Source organism: Pleurodeles waltl, chromosome 5 (assembly GCF_031143425.1).
Source record: "Pleurodeles waltl isolate 20211129_DDA chromosome 5, aPleWal1.hap1.20221129, whole genome shotgun sequence".
Taxonomy (NCBI): domain Eukaryota; kingdom Metazoa; phylum Chordata; class Amphibia; order Caudata; family Salamandridae; genus Pleurodeles; species Pleurodeles waltl.
In genome coordinates this window covers 524,765,610-524,783,613 of record NC_090444.1, presented here as the reverse complement: position 1 = coordinate 524,783,613, position 18,004 = coordinate 524,765,610, and the positions used below count along the sequence as shown (strand labels likewise).

Here is an 18,004-nt window from a genome sequence, read left to right as displayed (position 1 = left end):
GATCTGGCCTGTTGGGCAATTTGATGCAGGGTACCACTGATAGGTCTAGCAGCGTTGTGTACCAGGGTTGCCTTGCCCAAGTTGGTGCTATCTGTAGGAAGTTGGCTCTGTATGTGCTATTTCAAAGTAAGGAATAGCATGCACAGAGTCCAAGGGTTCCCCTTAGAGGTAAAATAGTGGTAAAAATAGATAATACTAATGCTCTATTTTGTGGTAGTGTGGTCGAGCAGTAGGCTTATCCAAGGAGTAGTGTTAAGCATTTGTTGTACATACACAGACAATAAATGAGGTACACACACTCAGAGACAAATCCAGCCAATAGGTTTTTATATAAAAAAAATATCTTTTCTTAGTTTATTTTAAGAACCACAGGTTCAAATTCTACATGTAATATCTCATTCGAAAGGTATTGCAGGTAAGTACTTTAGGAACTTCAAATCATAAAAATTGCATGTATACTTTACAAGTTATTGACAAATAGCTGTTTTAAAAGTGGACACTTAGTGCAATTTTCACAGTTCCTGGGGGAGGTAAGTTTTTGTTAGTTTTACCAGGTAAGTAAGACACTTACAGGGCTTAGTTCTTGGTCCAAGGTAGCCCACCGTTGGGGGTTCAGAGCAACCCCAAAGTCACCACACCAGCAGCTCAGGGCGGTCAGGTGCAGAGTTCAAAGTGGTGCCCAAAACACATAGGCTAGAATGGAGAGAAGGGGGTGCCCAGGTTCCGGTCTGCTTGCAGGTAAGTACCCGCGTCTTCGGAGGGCAGACCAGGGGGGTTTTGTAGGGCACCGGGGGGGACACAAGTCCACACAGAAATTTCACCCTCAGCGGCGCGGGGGCGGCCGGGTGCAGTGTAGAGACAAGCGTCGGGTTCGCAATGTTAGTCTATGAGGGATCTCGGGATCTCTTCAGCGCTGCAGGCAGGCAAGGGGGGGATTCCTCGGGGAAACCTCCACTTGGGCAAGGGAGAGGGACTCCTGGGGGTCACTTCTCCAGTGAAAGTCCGGTCCTTCAGGTCCTGGGGGCTGCGGGTGCAGGGTCTCTCCCAGGCGTCGGGACTTTAGGTTCAAAGAGTCGCGGTCAGGGGAAGCCTCGGGTTTCCCTCTGCAGGCGGCGCTGTGGGGGCTCAGGGGGGACAGGTTTTGGTACTCACAGTATCAGAGTAGTCCTGGGGTCCCTCCTGAGGTGTTGGATCGCCACCAGCCGAGTCGGGGTCGCCGGGTGCAGTGTTGCAAGTCTCACGCTTCTTGCGGGGAGCTTGCAGGGTTCTTTAAAGCTGCTGGAAACAAAGTTGCAGCTTTTCTTGGAGCAGGTCCGCTGTCCTCGGGAGTTTCTTGTCTTTTCGAAGCAGGGGCAGTCCTCAGAGGATGTCGAGGTCGCTGGTCCCTTTGGAAGGCGTCGCTGGAGCAGGATCTTTGGAAGGCAGGAGACAGGCCGGTGAGTTTCTGGAGCCAAGGCAGTTGTCGTCTTCTGGTCTTCCGCTGCAGGGGTTTTCAGCTGGGCAGTCCTTCTTCTTGTAGTTGCAGGAATCTAATTTTCTAGGGTTCAGGGTAGCCCTTAAATACTAAATTTAAGGGCGTGTTTAGGTCTGGGGGGTTAGTGGCCAATGGCTACTAGCCCTGAGGGTGGGTACACCCTCTTTGTGCCTCCTCCCAAGGGGAGGGGGTCACAATCCTAACCCTATTGGGGGAATCCTCCATCTGCAAGATGGAGGATCTCTAAAAGTTAGAGTCACCTCAGCTCAGGACACCTTAGGGGCTGTCCTGACTGGCCAGTGACTCCTCCTTGTTATTCTCATTATTTTCTCCGGCCTTGCCGCCAAAAGTGGGGCCTGGCCGGAGGGGGCGGGCAACTCCACTAGCTGGAGTGTCCTGCTGGGTTGGCACAAAGGAGGTGAGCCTTTGAGGCTCACCGCCAGGTGTGACAATTCCTGCCTGGGAGAGGTGTTAGCATCTCCACCCAGTGCAGGCTTTGTTACTGGCCTCAGAGTGACAAAGGCACTCTCCCCATGGGGCCAGCAACATGTCTCGGTTTGTGGCAGGCTGCTAAAACTAGTCAGCCTACACAGATAGTCGGTTAAGTTTCAGGGGGCACCTCTAAGGTGCCCTCTGTGGTGTATTTTACAATAAAATGTACACTGGCATCAGTGTGCATTTATTGTGCTGAGAAGTTTGATACCAAACTTCCCAGTTTTCAGTGTAGCCATTATGGTGCTGTGGAGTTCGTGTTTGACAGACTCCCAGACCATATACTCTTATGGCTACCCTGCACTTACAATGTCTAAGGTTTTGTTTAGACACTGTAGGGGTACCATGCTCATGCACTGGTACCCTCACCTATGGTATAGTGCACCCTGCCTTAGGGCTGTAAGGCCTGCTAGAGGGGTGTCTTACCTATACTGCATAGGCAGTGAGAGGCTGGCATGGCACCCTGAGGGGAGTGCCATGTCGACTTACTCGTTTTGTCCTCACTAGCACACACAAGCTGGCAAGCAGTGTGTCTGTGCTGAGTGAGAGGTCTCCAGGGTGGCATAAGACATGCTGCAGCCCTTAGAGACCTTCCTTGGCATCAGGGCCCTTGGTACTAGAAGTACCAGTTACAAGGGACTTATCTGGATGCCAGGGTCTGCCAATTGTGGATACAAAAGTACAGGTTTAGGGAAAGAACACTGGTGCTGGGGCCTGGTTAGCAGGCCTCAGCACACTTTCAATTGTAAACATAGCATCAGCAAAGGCAAAAAGTCAGGGGGCAACCATGCCAAGGAGGCATTTCCTTACACTATCAATATGAGTTTGAGTTTGCTTTGACTGAGTTTGTTTACCAGGTAAGGAAGGAGAGGGAGAGGAGGAAAAGCGTAAGCAAATATCCCTGACCAGTTCATCCATAGGGCATTGCCTTGGGATTGTTTGTGTGGGTATCTGGATGCGAAGTTTTGGCATTTTGCGTTCTCCCTTGTCGCAAACAAGTCTATCTGAGGTGTTCCCCAGAGTTTGAAATAAGTGTTCAGAATTTGGGGGTGAATTTCCCATTCGTGGACCTGTTGGTGATCTCGAGAGAGATTGTCTGCGAGTTGATTTTGTATCCCTGGTATAAACTGTGCAATTAGGCGAATTTGGTTGTGAATTGCCCAATGCCAAATTTTTTGTGCTAGCAGGCTTAACTGCGTGGAGTGCGTCCCCCCCCTGCTTGTTTAGATAATACATTGTTGTCATGTTGTCTGTTTTGACGAGAATGTATTTGTGAACTATTATTGGTTGGAAAGCTTTTAGTGCTTGAAAAACTGCTAGAAGTTCTAGGTGATTGGTATGCAGTTTTGTTTGATGTACGTTCCATTGTCCTTGTATGCTGTGTTGATCGAGGTGTGCTCCCCACCCTGTCATGGAAGCATCTGTTATTATTACGTATTGTGGCACTGGGTCTTGGAAAGGCCGCCCCTTGTTTAAATTTATGTTGTTCCACCACAGAAGCGAGAGGTAAGTTTGGCGGTCTATTAACACCAGATCTAGAAGGTGACCCTGTGCTTGAGACCACTGTGATGCTAGGCATTGTTGTAAGGGCCTCATGTGCAGTCTTGCGTTTGGGACAATGGCTATGCATGATGACATCATGCCTAGGAGTTGTAATACCATCTTTGCCTGTATCTTTTGTGTTGGATACATGCGTTGTATGATGGTGATGAAATTTAGAATTCTTTGTGGACTTGGAGTGGCTACTCCTTTTGATGTGTCTATTATGGCTCCTAGGTATTGTTGTACCTTGCGCGGCAGAATGTTGGATTTTGTAAAGTTGACGGTGAACCCGAGTTTGAAGAGGGTTTGTATGATCTGATTTGTGTGATTTGAGCACTGTATGAACGAATGGGCCTTGATTAGCCAGTCGTCCAAATATGGGAACACATGTATTTGCTGCCTTCTTATGTGTGCAGCGACTACCGCTAGACATTTGGTAAAGACTCTTGGTGCGGTTGTTAATCCGAAAGGCAGTACCTTGAATTGGTAATGTATTCCTTTGAATACAAACCTTAGGTATTTCCTGTGCGATGGGTGTATTGGTATATGGAAATAAGCATCCTTGAGGTCTAAAGTTGCCATGTAGTCGTGTAGTTTTAGCAATGGCAATACTTCTTGTAGTGTGACCATGTGGAAGTGGTCTGATTTGATGAAAGTGTTCACTACTCTGAGGTCTAGGATTGGTCTCAGTGTTTTGTCCTTCTTTGGTATCAGAAAGTACAGTGAGTAAACTCCTGTGTTTATTTGTGTGTTTGGCACTAATTCGATTGCATTATTTTGCAATAGTGCCTGCACTTCTATCTCCAGGAGATTGGAATGGTGTGGTTAAATTTTGTGCTTTTGGTGGTATGTTTGGAGGGAATTGTAGAAATTCTATGCAATAACCATGTTGGATAATTGCTAGAACCCAAGTGTCTGTAGTGATTTCCTCCCATGCATTGTAATAATGACCTATTCTTCCCCCCACTGGTGTTGTGTGGAGGGGGTGAGTGACCTGTGAGTCACTGTTTAGTAGTAGGGGCTTTGGGGCTTTGAAATCTTCCTCTATTTCTAGGGAATTGCCCTCCTCTATATTGTCCCCGAAAACCTCCTCTATACTGTCCCTGGTAACTGGACGGTGTGGCTTGTGAGGTGCTGGCTTGTGTGCTTTGACCTCGAAACCCCCCTCGAAAGGGCGTTTTACGGAATGTGCTGTAATTCCCTCTGCTCTGCGGGGAGTAGAGTGCGCCCATGGCTTTGGCAGTGTCCGTATCTTTTTTGAGTTTCTCAATCGCTGTGTCCACTTCTGGACCGAACAGTTCTTTTTCATTAAAAGGCATATTGAGAACTGCTTGTTGAATCTCTGGTTTAAATCCATACGTTCGGAGCCATGCATGCCTTCTGATAGTTACAGATGTATTAATTGTCCGTGCAGCTGTATCTGCAGCGTCCATGGAGGAGCGGATCTGGTTGTTGGAAATGGTCTGTCCCTCCTCAACCACTTGTTTTGCCCTATTTTGTAAGTCCTTGGGCAGATGTTCAATGAGATGTTGCATCTCGTTCCAGTGGGCTCTGTCATAGCGCGCAAGTAGTGCCTGTGAGTTCGCGATGCGCCACTGGTTTGCAGCTTGTGCTGCGACTCTTTTACCAGCTGCATCGAACTTGCGGCTTTCTTTATCTGGGGGTGGTGCATCTCCAGATGTGTGAGAGTTGGCCCTTTTCCTAGCTGCTCCTACAACGACAGTCTGGTGGCAGCTGTGTAGTGATGAAAGCCGGGTCTGTAGGAGGCGCCTTATACTTTTTTTCCACCCTTGGTGTGATTGCCCTACTTTTGACCGGCTCCTTAAAGATGTCTTTTGCGTGCCGGAGCATACCAGGGAGCATAGGCAGGCTTTGGTAGGAGCTGTGGGTGGAGGAGAGTGTGTTGAATAAGAAATCATCCTCGACCTGTTCTGAGTGGAGGCTTACGTTGTGAAATTGTGCTGCTCTAGCCACCACTTGAGAATACGCGGTGCTGTCTACTGGTGGAGATGGCTTTGTAGGGTATGCCTCCGGACTGTTATCTGACACTGGGGCGTCGTATAGGTCCCATGCGTCCTGATCTTGGTCACCCTGGCTCATGGTGGTGTGAGCTGGGGAGTGTGATGGAGTTTGTGCTGGTGAGACGTTAATCACAGGCGGAGGAGAGGGTGGTGGGGTAACTCTTTTCACCACTTTTGGTTGTGGTGTCTGTTCCGTCTGGAACTCCAACCTTCTTTGTCCTTTTTCCTGTCCCCTGCTGTATGAAGATACGCTTTTGCGTATGGTCCACATCAGTTGCTTGCAGCTCTTCCTCAAACCTATGCTTCTGCATTTGGGAGGTTAGCGAGTGCTCTTCTGTATAAGAGCCTGAAGCTGGGTCGCTTGCAGTTTGTTTCGGCATCGAAACCCTGTCTGCGTGTTTTTTCGGCTCCGAGGTGACTTTTCTTTTTCGGGGCCGAAACCTCTCGGCGTCCATCTGTTTCGGTGCCGCTGTCTCGGCGTCGAGCCGTGTCGGCACCGGCATCTCGGTGTCGAGGCTCGTCTCCAGCACTTTCTCGGTCCCGAGAAGGCTGCGTGCCGGTGTCTCGACCGGAGTCGGACGATCTCGGCACGGTTTGGGCCTTTTTCGGTGCCGACGGGCGGTCACCGAATTTATGGGTCGAGCCATGGCCTGGTGGCAGTGGCGTCCCCTGGGCCTTGTAAATGTTCTTCTGAGTGGATTTCGACGTCTTACTCACGGTTTGTGTATCGTCGAATCCTTCGGAGTCTGAGTCTTGGATCGAAAAGGTACCTTCTTCCTGTTCCTCGAACTCCCGTTGGGCTGTCGGTGCGGACGCCATCTGAAGTCTTCTGGCTCGACGGTCTCGGAGTGTTTTTCGGGACCGGAACGCACGACAGGCCTCGCAGGTGTCTTCGCTGTGCTCAGGTGACAGGCACAGGTTGCAGACCAAGTGTTGGTCAGTGTAAGGGTATTTATTGTGGCATTTGGGGCAGAAACGGAACGGGGTCCGTTCCATCGGCGTTCTTCAGCACGCGGTCGGGCCGACCAGGCCCCGACGGAGGATCGAAAAACTACCCCGAAGGGCACCGGAGCTCTTCGATGCGGTGTGGAATCTAAGTACGCCGATCCCGAACGCAACAATACCGACGAAAATCTTCCGAAATTAGCTAATTTTCCGTTCCGAAACTCGGAGCGACAGGAACACGTCCGAACCCGATGGCGGAAAAAAAACAATCGAAGATGGAGTCGACGCCCATGCGCAATGGAGACAAAAGGAGGAGTCACTCGGTCCCGTGACTCGAAAGACTTCTTCGAAGAAAAACAACTTGTAACACTCCGGCCCAACACCAGATGGCGAGCTATTGCAGAACATGCGTATCTACAGCGACAGATGCCATCGAACATATATTTTTCTATACAAAAACCTATTGGCCTGGAATTGTCTTGGAGTGTGTGTTCCTCATTAATTGCCTGTGTGTACAACAAATGCTTAACACTACCCTCTGATAAGCCTACTGCTCTATCACAATATAGAGCATTAGAATTATCTCTTTTTGCCACTATCTTACCTCTAAGGGGAACCCTTGGACTGTGCATTCTATTCCTTACTTTGAAATAGTGCATACAGAGCCAACTTCCTACAGTACTTGTTCCTCATTTAGTGCCTGTGTGTACAACAAATGCTTAACACTATCCTCTGATAAGCCTACTGCTCGACCACACTACCACAAAATAGAGCATTAAAAATATCTAATTTTGCCACTATCAACCTCTCAGGGGAACCCTTGGACTCTGCACACGATCTCTCACTTTAAGATAGTATATACAGAGCCAACTTCCTACAGCCAGATTAACAGTCTTCCTTCTCGGTCTCTAAGGGTCTTAGAGAAGGTGCGGCATATTTTACAATCAGTTACCTGATGCTCAGGATGTAATCAATATAAGTAGTCTTTATGTGGGTCATCCATATGTAGCCTTTTCTTGCCACAGGTCTTACAAGGCCAGAAAAGGCCTCTTCTGGAGGAATCAGACTTTTCTGAAGAAAAATCTTTGAGAGGAAAAAAAACTGAGCAGAGCTCAGGGAGACTCCCTTCACACAACATGCGGTAGGGAATGAGCCTCTTTGGGGAATATTCTAGAGGGTGCAGGAGCCCGATTGTCACGAGTCAAGTGGAAATTTTTACTTACTGCTCTTATAGTAGACCATGGGACTCCCACCTCGACAACGGATGATTCAAGCATGTGAATTTATGAAAGATCCAATACTGGATAACTGTCTTTATGCACCTGAAAAGGGTTCTTCTAAGGTTAATGCTTGAAGATTGGTAATGCAGCTTAAGGAAAAGCAACTATAAAAGCCACTTTCCAAAAAAAGGAATTGGAGTGGACATAAATGAAGGGGCTCCTAAGGGGGCCTCAAACCTAGTGAGTACATGATGATTCCATGACTGTGCTGGGAGGTGTTATCCTGGTCAGGCCTTCAATAAAGGATTTATTTCCTGGAATCTTGGAGAAATGTGTCTAGTTTGTACATTTGTAGACACTGTAGCTAGGCACAACCTGATCGAAGTAAATGCTAGTACATAGCTTTGTAGATTTAGCAAGTAGTAAACAATATCCTGTACCGCTGGAGTGAGCGGGTCAATCTGTTTTGAATGACAATAGTAAAATAGTTTCCCCTTTGTTGCGTAGCATGCATGCATGCATAATAGGTCTACAACATCCTCTTTGAGAATGGCCATACACTCAGTGTAGGAAGTTGGCTCTGTATGTGCTATTTCAAAGTAAGGAATAGCATGCACAGAGTCCAAGGGTTCCCCTTAGAGGTAAGATAGTGGCAAAAAGAGATAATACTAATGCTCTATTTTGTGGTAGTGTGGTCGAGCAGTAGGCTTATCCAAGGAGTAGTGTTAAGCATTTGTTGTACATACACATAGACAATAAATGAGGTACACACACTCAGAGACAAATCCAGCCAATAGGTTTTTGTATAGAAAAATATATTTTCTTAGTTTATTTTAAGAACCACAGGTTCAAATTCTACATGTAATATCTCATTCGAAAGGTATTGCAGGTAAGTACTTTAGGAACTTTAAATCATAAAAATTGCATGTATACTTTACAAGTTATTGACAAATAGCTGTTTTAAAAGTGGACACTTAGTGCAATTTTCACAGTTCCTGGGGGAGGTAAGTTTTTGTTAGTTTTACCGGGTAAGTAAGACACTTACAGGGTTCAGTTCTTGGTCCAAAGTAGCCCACCGTTGGGGGTTCAGAGCAACCCCAAAGTCACCACACCAGCAGCTCAGGTGCAGAGTTCAAAGTGGTGCCCAAAACGCATAGGCTAGAATGGAGAGAAGGGGGTGCCCCGGTTCCGGTCTGCTTGCAGATAAGTACCCGCGTCTTCGGAGGGCAGACCAGGGGGGTTTTGTAGGGCACCGGGGGGGACACAAGTCCACACAGAAATTTCACCCTCAGCGGCGCGGGGGCGGCCGGGTGCAGAGTAGAAACAGGCGTCGGGTTCGCAATGTTAGTCTATGAGAGATCTCGGGATCTCTTCAGCGCTGCAGGCAGGCAAGGGGGGGGGTTCCTCGGGGAAACCTCCACTTGGGCGAGGGAGAGGGACTCCTGGGGGTCGCTTCTCCAGTGAAAGTCCGGTCCTTCAGGTCCTGGGGGCTGCGGGTGCAGGGTCTCTCCCAGGCGTCAGGACTTAGGATTCAGAGAGTCGCGGTCAGGGGAAGCCTCGGGATTCCCTCTGCAGGCGGCGCTGTGGGGGCTCAGGGGGGACAGGCTTTGGTACTCACAGTATCAGAGTAGTCCTGGGGTCCTCCCTGAGGTGTTGGTTCTCCACCAGCCGAGTCGGGGTCGCCGGGTGCAGTGTTGCAAGTCTCACGCTTCTTGCGGGGAGCTTGCAGGGTTCTTTCAAGGCTGCTGGAAACAAAGTGCAGCCTTTCTTGGAGCAGGTCCGCTGTCCTCGGGAGTTTCTTGTCTTTTCGAAGCAGGGGCAGTCCTCAGAGGATGTCGAGGTCGCTGGTCCCTTTGGAAGGCGTCGCTGGAGCAGGATCTTTGGAAGGCAGGAGACAGGCCGGTGAGTTTCTGGAGCCAAGGCAGTAGTCGTCTTCTGGTCTTCCTCTGCAGGGGTTTTCAGCTAGGCAGTCCTTCTTGTAGTTGCAGGAATCTAATTTTCTAGGGTTCAGGGTAGCCCTTAAATACTAAATTTAAGGGCGTGTTTAGGTCTGGGGGGTTAGTAGCCAATGGCTACTAGCCCTGAGGGTGGGTACACCCTCTTTGTGCCTCCTCCCAAGGGGAGGGGGTCACAATCCTAACCCTATTGGGGGAATCCTCCATCTGCAAGATGGAGGATTTCTAAAAGTCAGAGTCACCTCAGCTCAGGACACCTTAGGGGCTGTCCTGACTGGCCAGTGACTCCTCCTTGTTTCTTTCTTTGTTCCCTCCAGCCTTGCCGCCAAAAGTGGGGGCCGTGGCCGGAGGGGGCGGGCAACTCCACTAAGCTGGAGTGCCCTGCTGGGCTGTGACAAAGGGGTGAGCCTTTGAGGCTCACCGCCAGGTGTCACAGCTCCTGCCTGGGGGAGGTGTTAGCATCTCCACCCAGTGCAGGCTTTGTTACTGGCCTCAGAGTGACAAAGGCACTCTCCCCATGGGGCCAGCAACATGTCTCTGGTGTGGCAGGCTGCTGGAACTAGTCAGCCTACACAGACAGTCGGTTAAGTTTCAGGGGGCACCTCTAAGGTGCCCTCTGTGGTGTATTTTACAATAAAATGTACACTGGCATCAGTGTGCATTTATTGTGCTGAGAAGCTTGATACCAAACTTCCCAGTTTTCAGTGTAGCCATTATGGTGCTGTGGAGTTCGTGTTTGACAGACTCCCAGACCATATACTCTTATGGCTACCCTGCACTTACAATGTCTAAGGTTTTGTTTAGACACTGTAGGGGTACCATGCTCATGCACTGGTACCCTCACCTATGGTATAGTGCACCCTGCCTTAGGGCTGTAAGGCCTGCTAGAGGGGTGTCTTACCTATACTGCATAGGCAGTGAGAGGCTGGCATGGCACCCTGAGGGGAGTGCCATGTCGACTTACTCGTTTTGTCCTCACTAGCACACACAAGCTGGCAAGCAGTGTGTCTGTGCTGAGTGAGAGGTCTCCAGGGTGGCATAAGACATGCTGCAGCCCTTAGAGACCTTCCTTGGCATCAGGGCCCTTGGTACTAGAAGTACCAGTTACAAGGGACTTATCTGGATGCCAGGGTCTGCCAATTGTGGATACAAAAGTACAGGTTAGGGAAAGAACACTGGTGCTGGGGCCTGGTTAGCAGGCCTCAGCACACTTTCAATTGTAAACATAGCATCAGCAAAGGCAAAAAGTCAGGGGGCAACCATGCCAAGGAGGCATTTCCTTACACTCAGGTCGTGGTTCAAGATAGCTAAATTCAAGGACCTCAGGAACCAAGTCGCAAGGTTGCGTGTCCTGGGGGCTAAGTGGCGTATTTCACCATGGCTCTATGTAAGAAGGTCCAGCTTAATTGGGAGTTTCTTGTGAGGGATCACGGCATGTTGTAAAATGATGGTTTGCATGCCTAAGTTGGTGGTTAAAAAAAAAAAAAAATGAGGATGTTTGCCTTAATATCTGTAAGGAAATGCCTCCTTGGCATGGTTGCCCCCTGACTTTTTGCCTTTTGCTGATGCTATGTTTACAATTGGAAGTGTGCTGAGGCCTGCTAACCAGGCCCCAGCACCAGTGTTCTTTCCCTAACCTGTACTTTTGTATCCACAATTGGCAGACCCTGGCATCCAGATAAGTCCCTTGTAACTGGTACTTCTAGTACCAAGGGCCCTGATACCAAGGAAGGTCTCTAAGGGCTGCAGCATGTCTTATGCCACCCTGGAGACCTCTCACTCAGCACAGACACACTGCTTGCCAGCTTGTGTGTGCTAGTGAGGACAAAACGAGTAAGTCGACATGGCACTCCCCTCAGGGTGCCATGCCAGCCTCTCACTGCCTATGCAGTATAGGTAAGACACCCCTCTAGCAGGCCTTACAGCCCTAAGGCAGGGTGCACTATACCATAGGTGAGGGTACCAGGGCATGAGCATGGTACCCCTACAGTGTCTAAACAAAACCTTAGACATTGTAAGTGCAGGGTAGCCATAAGAGTATATGGTCTGGGAGTCTGTCAAACACGAACTCCACAGCACCATAATGGCTACACTGAAAACTGGCAAGTTTGGTATCAAACTTCTCAGCACAATAAATGCACACTGATGCCAGTGTACATTTTATTGTAAAATACACCCCAGAGGGCACCTTAGAGGTGCCCCCTGAAACCTATCCGACTATCTGTGTAGGCTGACTGGTTCCAGCAGCCTGCCACACTAGAGACATGTTGCTGGCCCCATGGGGAGAGTGCCTTTGTCACTCTGAGGCCAGTAACAAAGCCTGCACTGGGTGGAGATGCTAACACCTCCCCCAGGCAGGAGCTGTAACACCTGGCGGTGAGCCTCAAAGGCTCACCCCTTTGTCACAGCCCAGCAGGGCACTCCAGCTTAGTGGAGTTGCCCGCCCCCTCCGGCCCCGGCCCCCACTTTTGGCGGCAAGGCTGGAGGGAACAAAGAAAGCAACAAGGAGGAGTCACTGGCCAGTCAGGACAGCCCCTAAGGTGTCCTGAGCTGAGGTGACTCTGACTTTTAGAAATCCTCCATCTTGCAGATGGAGGATTCCCCCAATAGGGTTAGGATTGTGACCCCCCTCCCCTTGGGAGGGGGCACAAAGAGGGTGTACCCACCCTCAGGGCTAGTAGCCATTGGCTACTAACCCCCCAGACCTAAACACGCCCTTAAATTTAGTATTTAAGGGCTACCCTGAACCCTAGAAAATTAGATTCCTGCAACTACAAGAAGAAGGACTGCCTAGCTGAAAACCCCTGCAGAGGAAGACCAGAAGACGACAACTGCCTTGGCTCCAGAAACTCACCGGCCTGTCTCCTGCCTTCCAAAGATCCTGCTCCAGCGACGCCTTCCAAAGGGACCAGCGACCTCGACATCCTCTGAGGACTGCCCCTGCTTCGAAAAGACAAGAAACTCCCGAGGACAGCGGACCTGCTCCAAGAAAAGCTGCAACTTTGTTTCCAGCAGCTTTAAAGAACCCTGCGAGCTCCCCGCAAGAAGCGTGAGACTTGCAACACTGCACCCGGCGACCCCGACTCGGCTGGTGGCGATCCAACACCTCAGGAGGGACCCCAGGACTACTCCAAGACTGTGAGTACAAAAACCTGTCCCCCCTGAGCCCCCACAGCGCCGCCTGCAGAGGGAATCCCGAGGCTTCCCCTGACCGCGACTCTTTGAACCTAAAGTCCCGACGCCTGGGAGAGACCCTGCACCCGCAGCCCCCAGGACCTGAAGGACCGGACTTTCACTGGAGAAGTGACCCCCAGGAGTCCCTCTCCCCTGCCCAAGTGGAGGTTTCCCCGAGGAACCCCCCCCTTGCCTGCCTGCAGCGCTGAAGAGATCCCGAGATCCCTCATAGACTAACATTGCAAACCCGACGCTTGTTTCTACACTGCACCCGGCCGCCCCCGCGCTGCTGAGGGTGAAATTTCTGTGTGGACTTGTGTCCCCCCCGGTGCCCTACAAAACCCCCCTGGTCTGCCCTCCGAAGACGCGGGTACTTACCTGCAAGCAGACCGGAACCGGGGCACCCCCTTCTCTCCATTCTAGCCTATGTGTTTTGGGCACCACTTTGAACTCTGCACCTGACCGGCCCTGAGCTGCTGGTGTGGTGACTTTGGGGTTGCGCTGAACCCCCAACGGTGGGCTACCTTGGACCAAGAACTGAACCCTGTAAGTGTCCTACTTACCTGGTAAAACTAACCAAAACTTACCTCCCCCAGGAACTGTGAAAATTGCACTAAGTGTCCACTTTTAAAACAGCTATTTGTGAATAACTTGAAAAGTATACATGCAATTTTTATGATTTGAAGTTCCTAAAATACTTACCTGCAATACCTTTCGAATGAGATATTACATGTAGAATTTGAACCTGTGGTTCTTAAAATAAACTAAGAAAAGATATTTTTTTATATAAAAACCTATTGGCTGGATTTGTCTCTGAGTGTGTGTACCTCATTTATTGTCTATGTGTATGTACAACAAATGCTTAACACTACTCCTTGGATAAGCCTACTGCTCGACCACACTACCACAAAATAGAGCATTAGTATTATCTATTTTTACCACTATTTTACCTCTAAGGGGAACCCTTGGACTCTGTGCATGCTATTCCTTACTTTGAAATAGCACATACAGAGCCAACTTCCTACAATATCTGAACCAGAATTGGTAGTAGGTGGAGAGTATGAAAAGCATAAGCAAATACTACTCACCAGTTAAACCATAATACCTTGCCCCTGGACTGTGGGAATCTGGATGTAAAGTCGGGGCATTTTGAGTTTTTTTGCGGTTGCCAATAAATCTATTTGTGGAAAGCGCCCTCGCAGAAAGTATTGGTGGAGGACTTAAGTGGAGTTCCCACTCGCGGACTTGTTGCCGCACCCTGCTGAGGATGTCAGCAAAGTTGTTCTTTGTTCCAGGGAGGTGTCTGGAGGTGGGATCTCCATCATAAAATACCCCTACCAGCCAAATTTGTTGAGTTGTGGAGATAGAGTCCCTCCCCTTTTGTTTCTGTACATAAAACAGTTGTGGTGTTGTCTCCATGAACTAGAACTACTTTTACCAGTAGGTGTAGAAGAAAGCTTTCAATTCTAGCTGCACTAGTAGGAGCTCTATGTAATTAGTGTGAAAACCCTGGTGTTCAGATTTCCAGTCTTTAGATAGACAAAGCTTTTAGATCTGCTAACTCATGGGGGATTAGTCTATTGTGATGTCGAATCATAACCTGCGGAATCAGTCATGAAAAGAATGCCCCTGTAACATCTTATTGTTGCTCACTCATAGAAGACAGCAAGGAGCTTGACGGCTCACAAACGCTACATCTTCCCAGTGACATTGTGCTGGAGACCATTGTTGTGCTAGGCATTCCTGCAGTGAACACCTTCTGTCTTGCATGATTGTAAGGAAATGGCTCCTTGGCATGGTTACCCCCCAACTTTTTGCCTTTGCTGATGCTATGTTTTGAATTGAAAGTGTGCTGAGGCCTGCTAACCAGGCCCCAGCACCAGTGTTCTTTCCCTAACCTGTACTTTTGTATCCACAATTGGCACACCCTGGCATCCAGATAAGTCCCTTGTAACTGGTACCCCTGGTACCAAGGGCCCTGATGCCAGGGAAGGTCTCTAAGGGCTGCAGCATGTCTTATGCCACCCTGGAGACCCCTCACTCAGCACAGACACACTGCTTGCCAGCTTGTGTGTGCTGGTGAGAACAAAACGAATAAGTCGACATGGCACTCTCCTCAGGGTGCCATGCCAGCCTCTCACTGCCTATGCAGGTATAGATAAGTCACCCCTCTAGTAGGCCTTACAGCCCTAAGGCAGGGTGCACTATACCATAGGTGAGGGCATCAGTGCATGAGCACTGTGCCCCTACAGTGTCTAAGCAAAACCTTAGACATTGTAAGTGCAGGGTAGCCATAAGAGTATATGGTCTGGGAGTCTGTCAAAAACGAACTCCACAGCTCCATAATGGCTACACTGAAAACTGGGAAGTTTGGTATCTAACTTCTCAGCACAATAAATGCACACTGATGCCAGTGTACATTTTATTGTAAAATACACCCCAGAGGGCACCTCTCTTCAGACCCTAAAGATGGCTCAGTGGATGGAGTAATCTATTCAGACACCCTCTCTGGCCAACAGCAAGCTGACTGTAGGAAGGTCCTACAACAGTTTGCTGAGCTATTTTCCCTAACCCCTGGTCAGACACACCTGTGTACCCATGATGTGGACACAGGAGACAGCATGCCTGTCAAAAACAAAATCTTCAGACAGTCTGATCAAGTTAAGGAAAGCATCAAGGTGGAAGTCCACAAGATGCTGGAATTGGGAGTAATTGAGCGCTCTGACAGCCCCTGGGCTAGCCCAGTGGTCTTAGTCCCCAAACCTCACACCAAAGAAGGAAAGAGAGAGATGAGGTTTTGTGTGGACTACAGAGGTCTTAATTCTGTCACCAAGACAGATGCCCATCCCATTCCTAGAGCTGACGAGCTGATTGACAAATTAGGTGCTGCCAAATTCTTAAGTACCTTTGACTTAACAGCAGGGTACTGGCAAATCAAAATGGCACCTGGAGCAAAAGCGAAAACAGCATTCTCCACACCGGATGGGCATTATCAGTTTACTGTTATGCCCTTTGGTTTAAAGAATGCCCCTGCCACCTTCCAAAGGTTGGTGAATCAAGTCCTTGCTGGGTTGGAGTCCTTTAGTGCAGCTTATCTTGATGATATTGCTGTCTTTAGCTCCAACTGGCAGGATCACCTGGTCCACCTGAAGAAGGTTTTGAAGGCTCTGCAATCAGCAGGCCTCTCTATCAAGGCATCCAAATGCCAGATAGGGCAGGGAACTGTGGTTTACTTGGGACACCTTGCAGGTGGAGGCCAAGTTCAGCCACTCCAGCCTAAGATCCAGACTATTCGGGACGGGGCAGCTCCAAAAACCCAGACTCAAGTCAGGGCATTCCTTGGCTTGACTGGGTACTATAGGAGGTTTGTGAAGGGATATGGATCCATTGTGACAGCCCTCACAGAACTCACCTCCAAGAAAATGCCCAAGAAAGTAAACTGGACTGTAGAATGCCAACAGGCCTTTGACATCCTGAAGCAAGCTATGTGCACAGCACCAGTTCTAAAAGCTCCAGATTACTCCAAGCAATTCATTGTGCAAACAGATGCCTCTGAACATGGGATAGGGGCAGTTTTGTCCCAAACAAATGATGATGGCCTTGACCAGCCTGTTGCTTTCATTAGCAGGAGGTTACTCCCCAGGGAGCAGCGTTGGAGTGCCATTGAGAGGGAGGCCTTTGCTGTGGTTTGGTCCCTGAAGAAGCTGAGACCATACCTCTTTGGTACTCACTTCCTAGTTCAAACTGACCACAGACCTCTCAGATGGCTGATGCAAATGAAAGGTGAAAATCCAAAACTGTTGAGGTGGTCCATCTTCCTACAGGGAATGGACTTTATAGTGGAACACAGACCTGGGACTGCCCATGCTAATGCAGATGGCCTTTCCAGGTTCTTCCACTTAGAAAATGAAGACTCTCTTGGGAAAGGTTAGTCTCATCCTCTTTCGTTTTGGGGGGGGGGGGGGGGGGGGGGGGGGGGTAATTGTGTAAGGAAATGCCTCCTTGGCATGGTTTCCCCCCTGACTTTTTGCCTTTGCTGGTGCTATGTTTTGAATGGATTTGAAAGTGTGCTGGGGCCTGCTAACCAGGCCCCAGCACCAGTGTTCTTTCCCTAACCTGTACTTTTGTATCCACAATTGGCACACCCTGGCATCCAGATAAGTCCCTTGTAAATGGTACCCCTGGTACCAAGGGCCCTGATGCCAAGGAAGGTCTAAGGGCTGTAGCATGTCTTATGCCACCCTGGAGACCCCCTCACTCAGCACAGACACTGCTTGCCAGCCTGTGTGTGCTGATGAGAACAAAACGAGTAAGTCGACATGGCACTCCCCTCAGGGTGCCATACCAGCCTCTCACTGCCTATGCAGGTATAGATAAGTCACCCCTCTAGTCACAAACCAAGTTTGTCTGCAGAGCAATTTGTTACCTTCATTCTTTTTCTCTTTTCTTTGTTTCTTCTTCTGAAGTTCTCCTAAAAGTTAAAATGAACATATTTTAATTATTGATCCAAGCAACCGTTTTATTTAAAAATATTAATACCACCTATTGTCACACTGCCTTAGATGACCCTGGTATCAAACAATAAATATATTTACAAATTGCTTTCCTCAAGTACGCAAGACATCTATTTGAAAGCCTCTCTACAACAAAGGTTATTAGAATGCTGCAATTACGTTATGGCGTTTGTCACAAGAATAAGATTGGAACCAACAAAATGGGCAAGCATCCATCAATAATTCACAAAATATGCATTTCTGTGCAACACTGAGTTCTTAAGAACTGTTGCCTAGTATGAATAAAAGACTAGTTATATAATTTTTTTAGAAAGCATCAGCGCAACTTACATCATCTTGTTTTCTCTTTTTAAATATGTTGTCCTCTACTTCTCCAACTGCTTGCATGATCATCTGTACACGTTCTAAATTGACAAACCCACTTTCTGTGAGGTAGCCCTTGAGGAAAAGGGAAAATAATGATAATTTTTATTTTCCATTAAACAAAAACAAAAAAGTAGTATTGCTTTGCATGGATTCAAAACTTACCCCAGTTTTATGAACAACATTTTTATAGATGGTAACAAGTCGATCAATGGCACCCTCTCTGTAAACAATTGTGAAAAATTAGATTAGTAATTACATACTTAGTCAATATGCAATTCTGTTTGGAAATAAAACTAAAATC

General features: G+C 48.6%; 1 protein-coding gene across 1 annotated transcript in view; it reads right to left on the bottom strand.

Moving 5' to 3' along the window:
- The window catches only part of XRN2 (5'-3' exoribonuclease 2), a 705,538-nt gene that overhangs the window by 511,945 nt on the left and 175,589 nt on the right, over nucleotides 1-18,004 (bottom strand). Inside the window, exons 12-14 of the mRNA XM_069234351.1 lie at nucleotides 17,866-17,923; nucleotides 17,668-17,775; nucleotides 17,250-17,294 (exon numbers count right to left, since the gene is read on the bottom strand). Coding sequence (XP_069090452.1) covers nucleotides 17,250-17,294; nucleotides 17,668-17,775; nucleotides 17,866-17,923 — 211 coding nt within the window. The remainder of the gene's footprint in view (nucleotides 1-17,249; nucleotides 17,295-17,667; nucleotides 17,776-17,865; nucleotides 17,924-18,004) is intronic.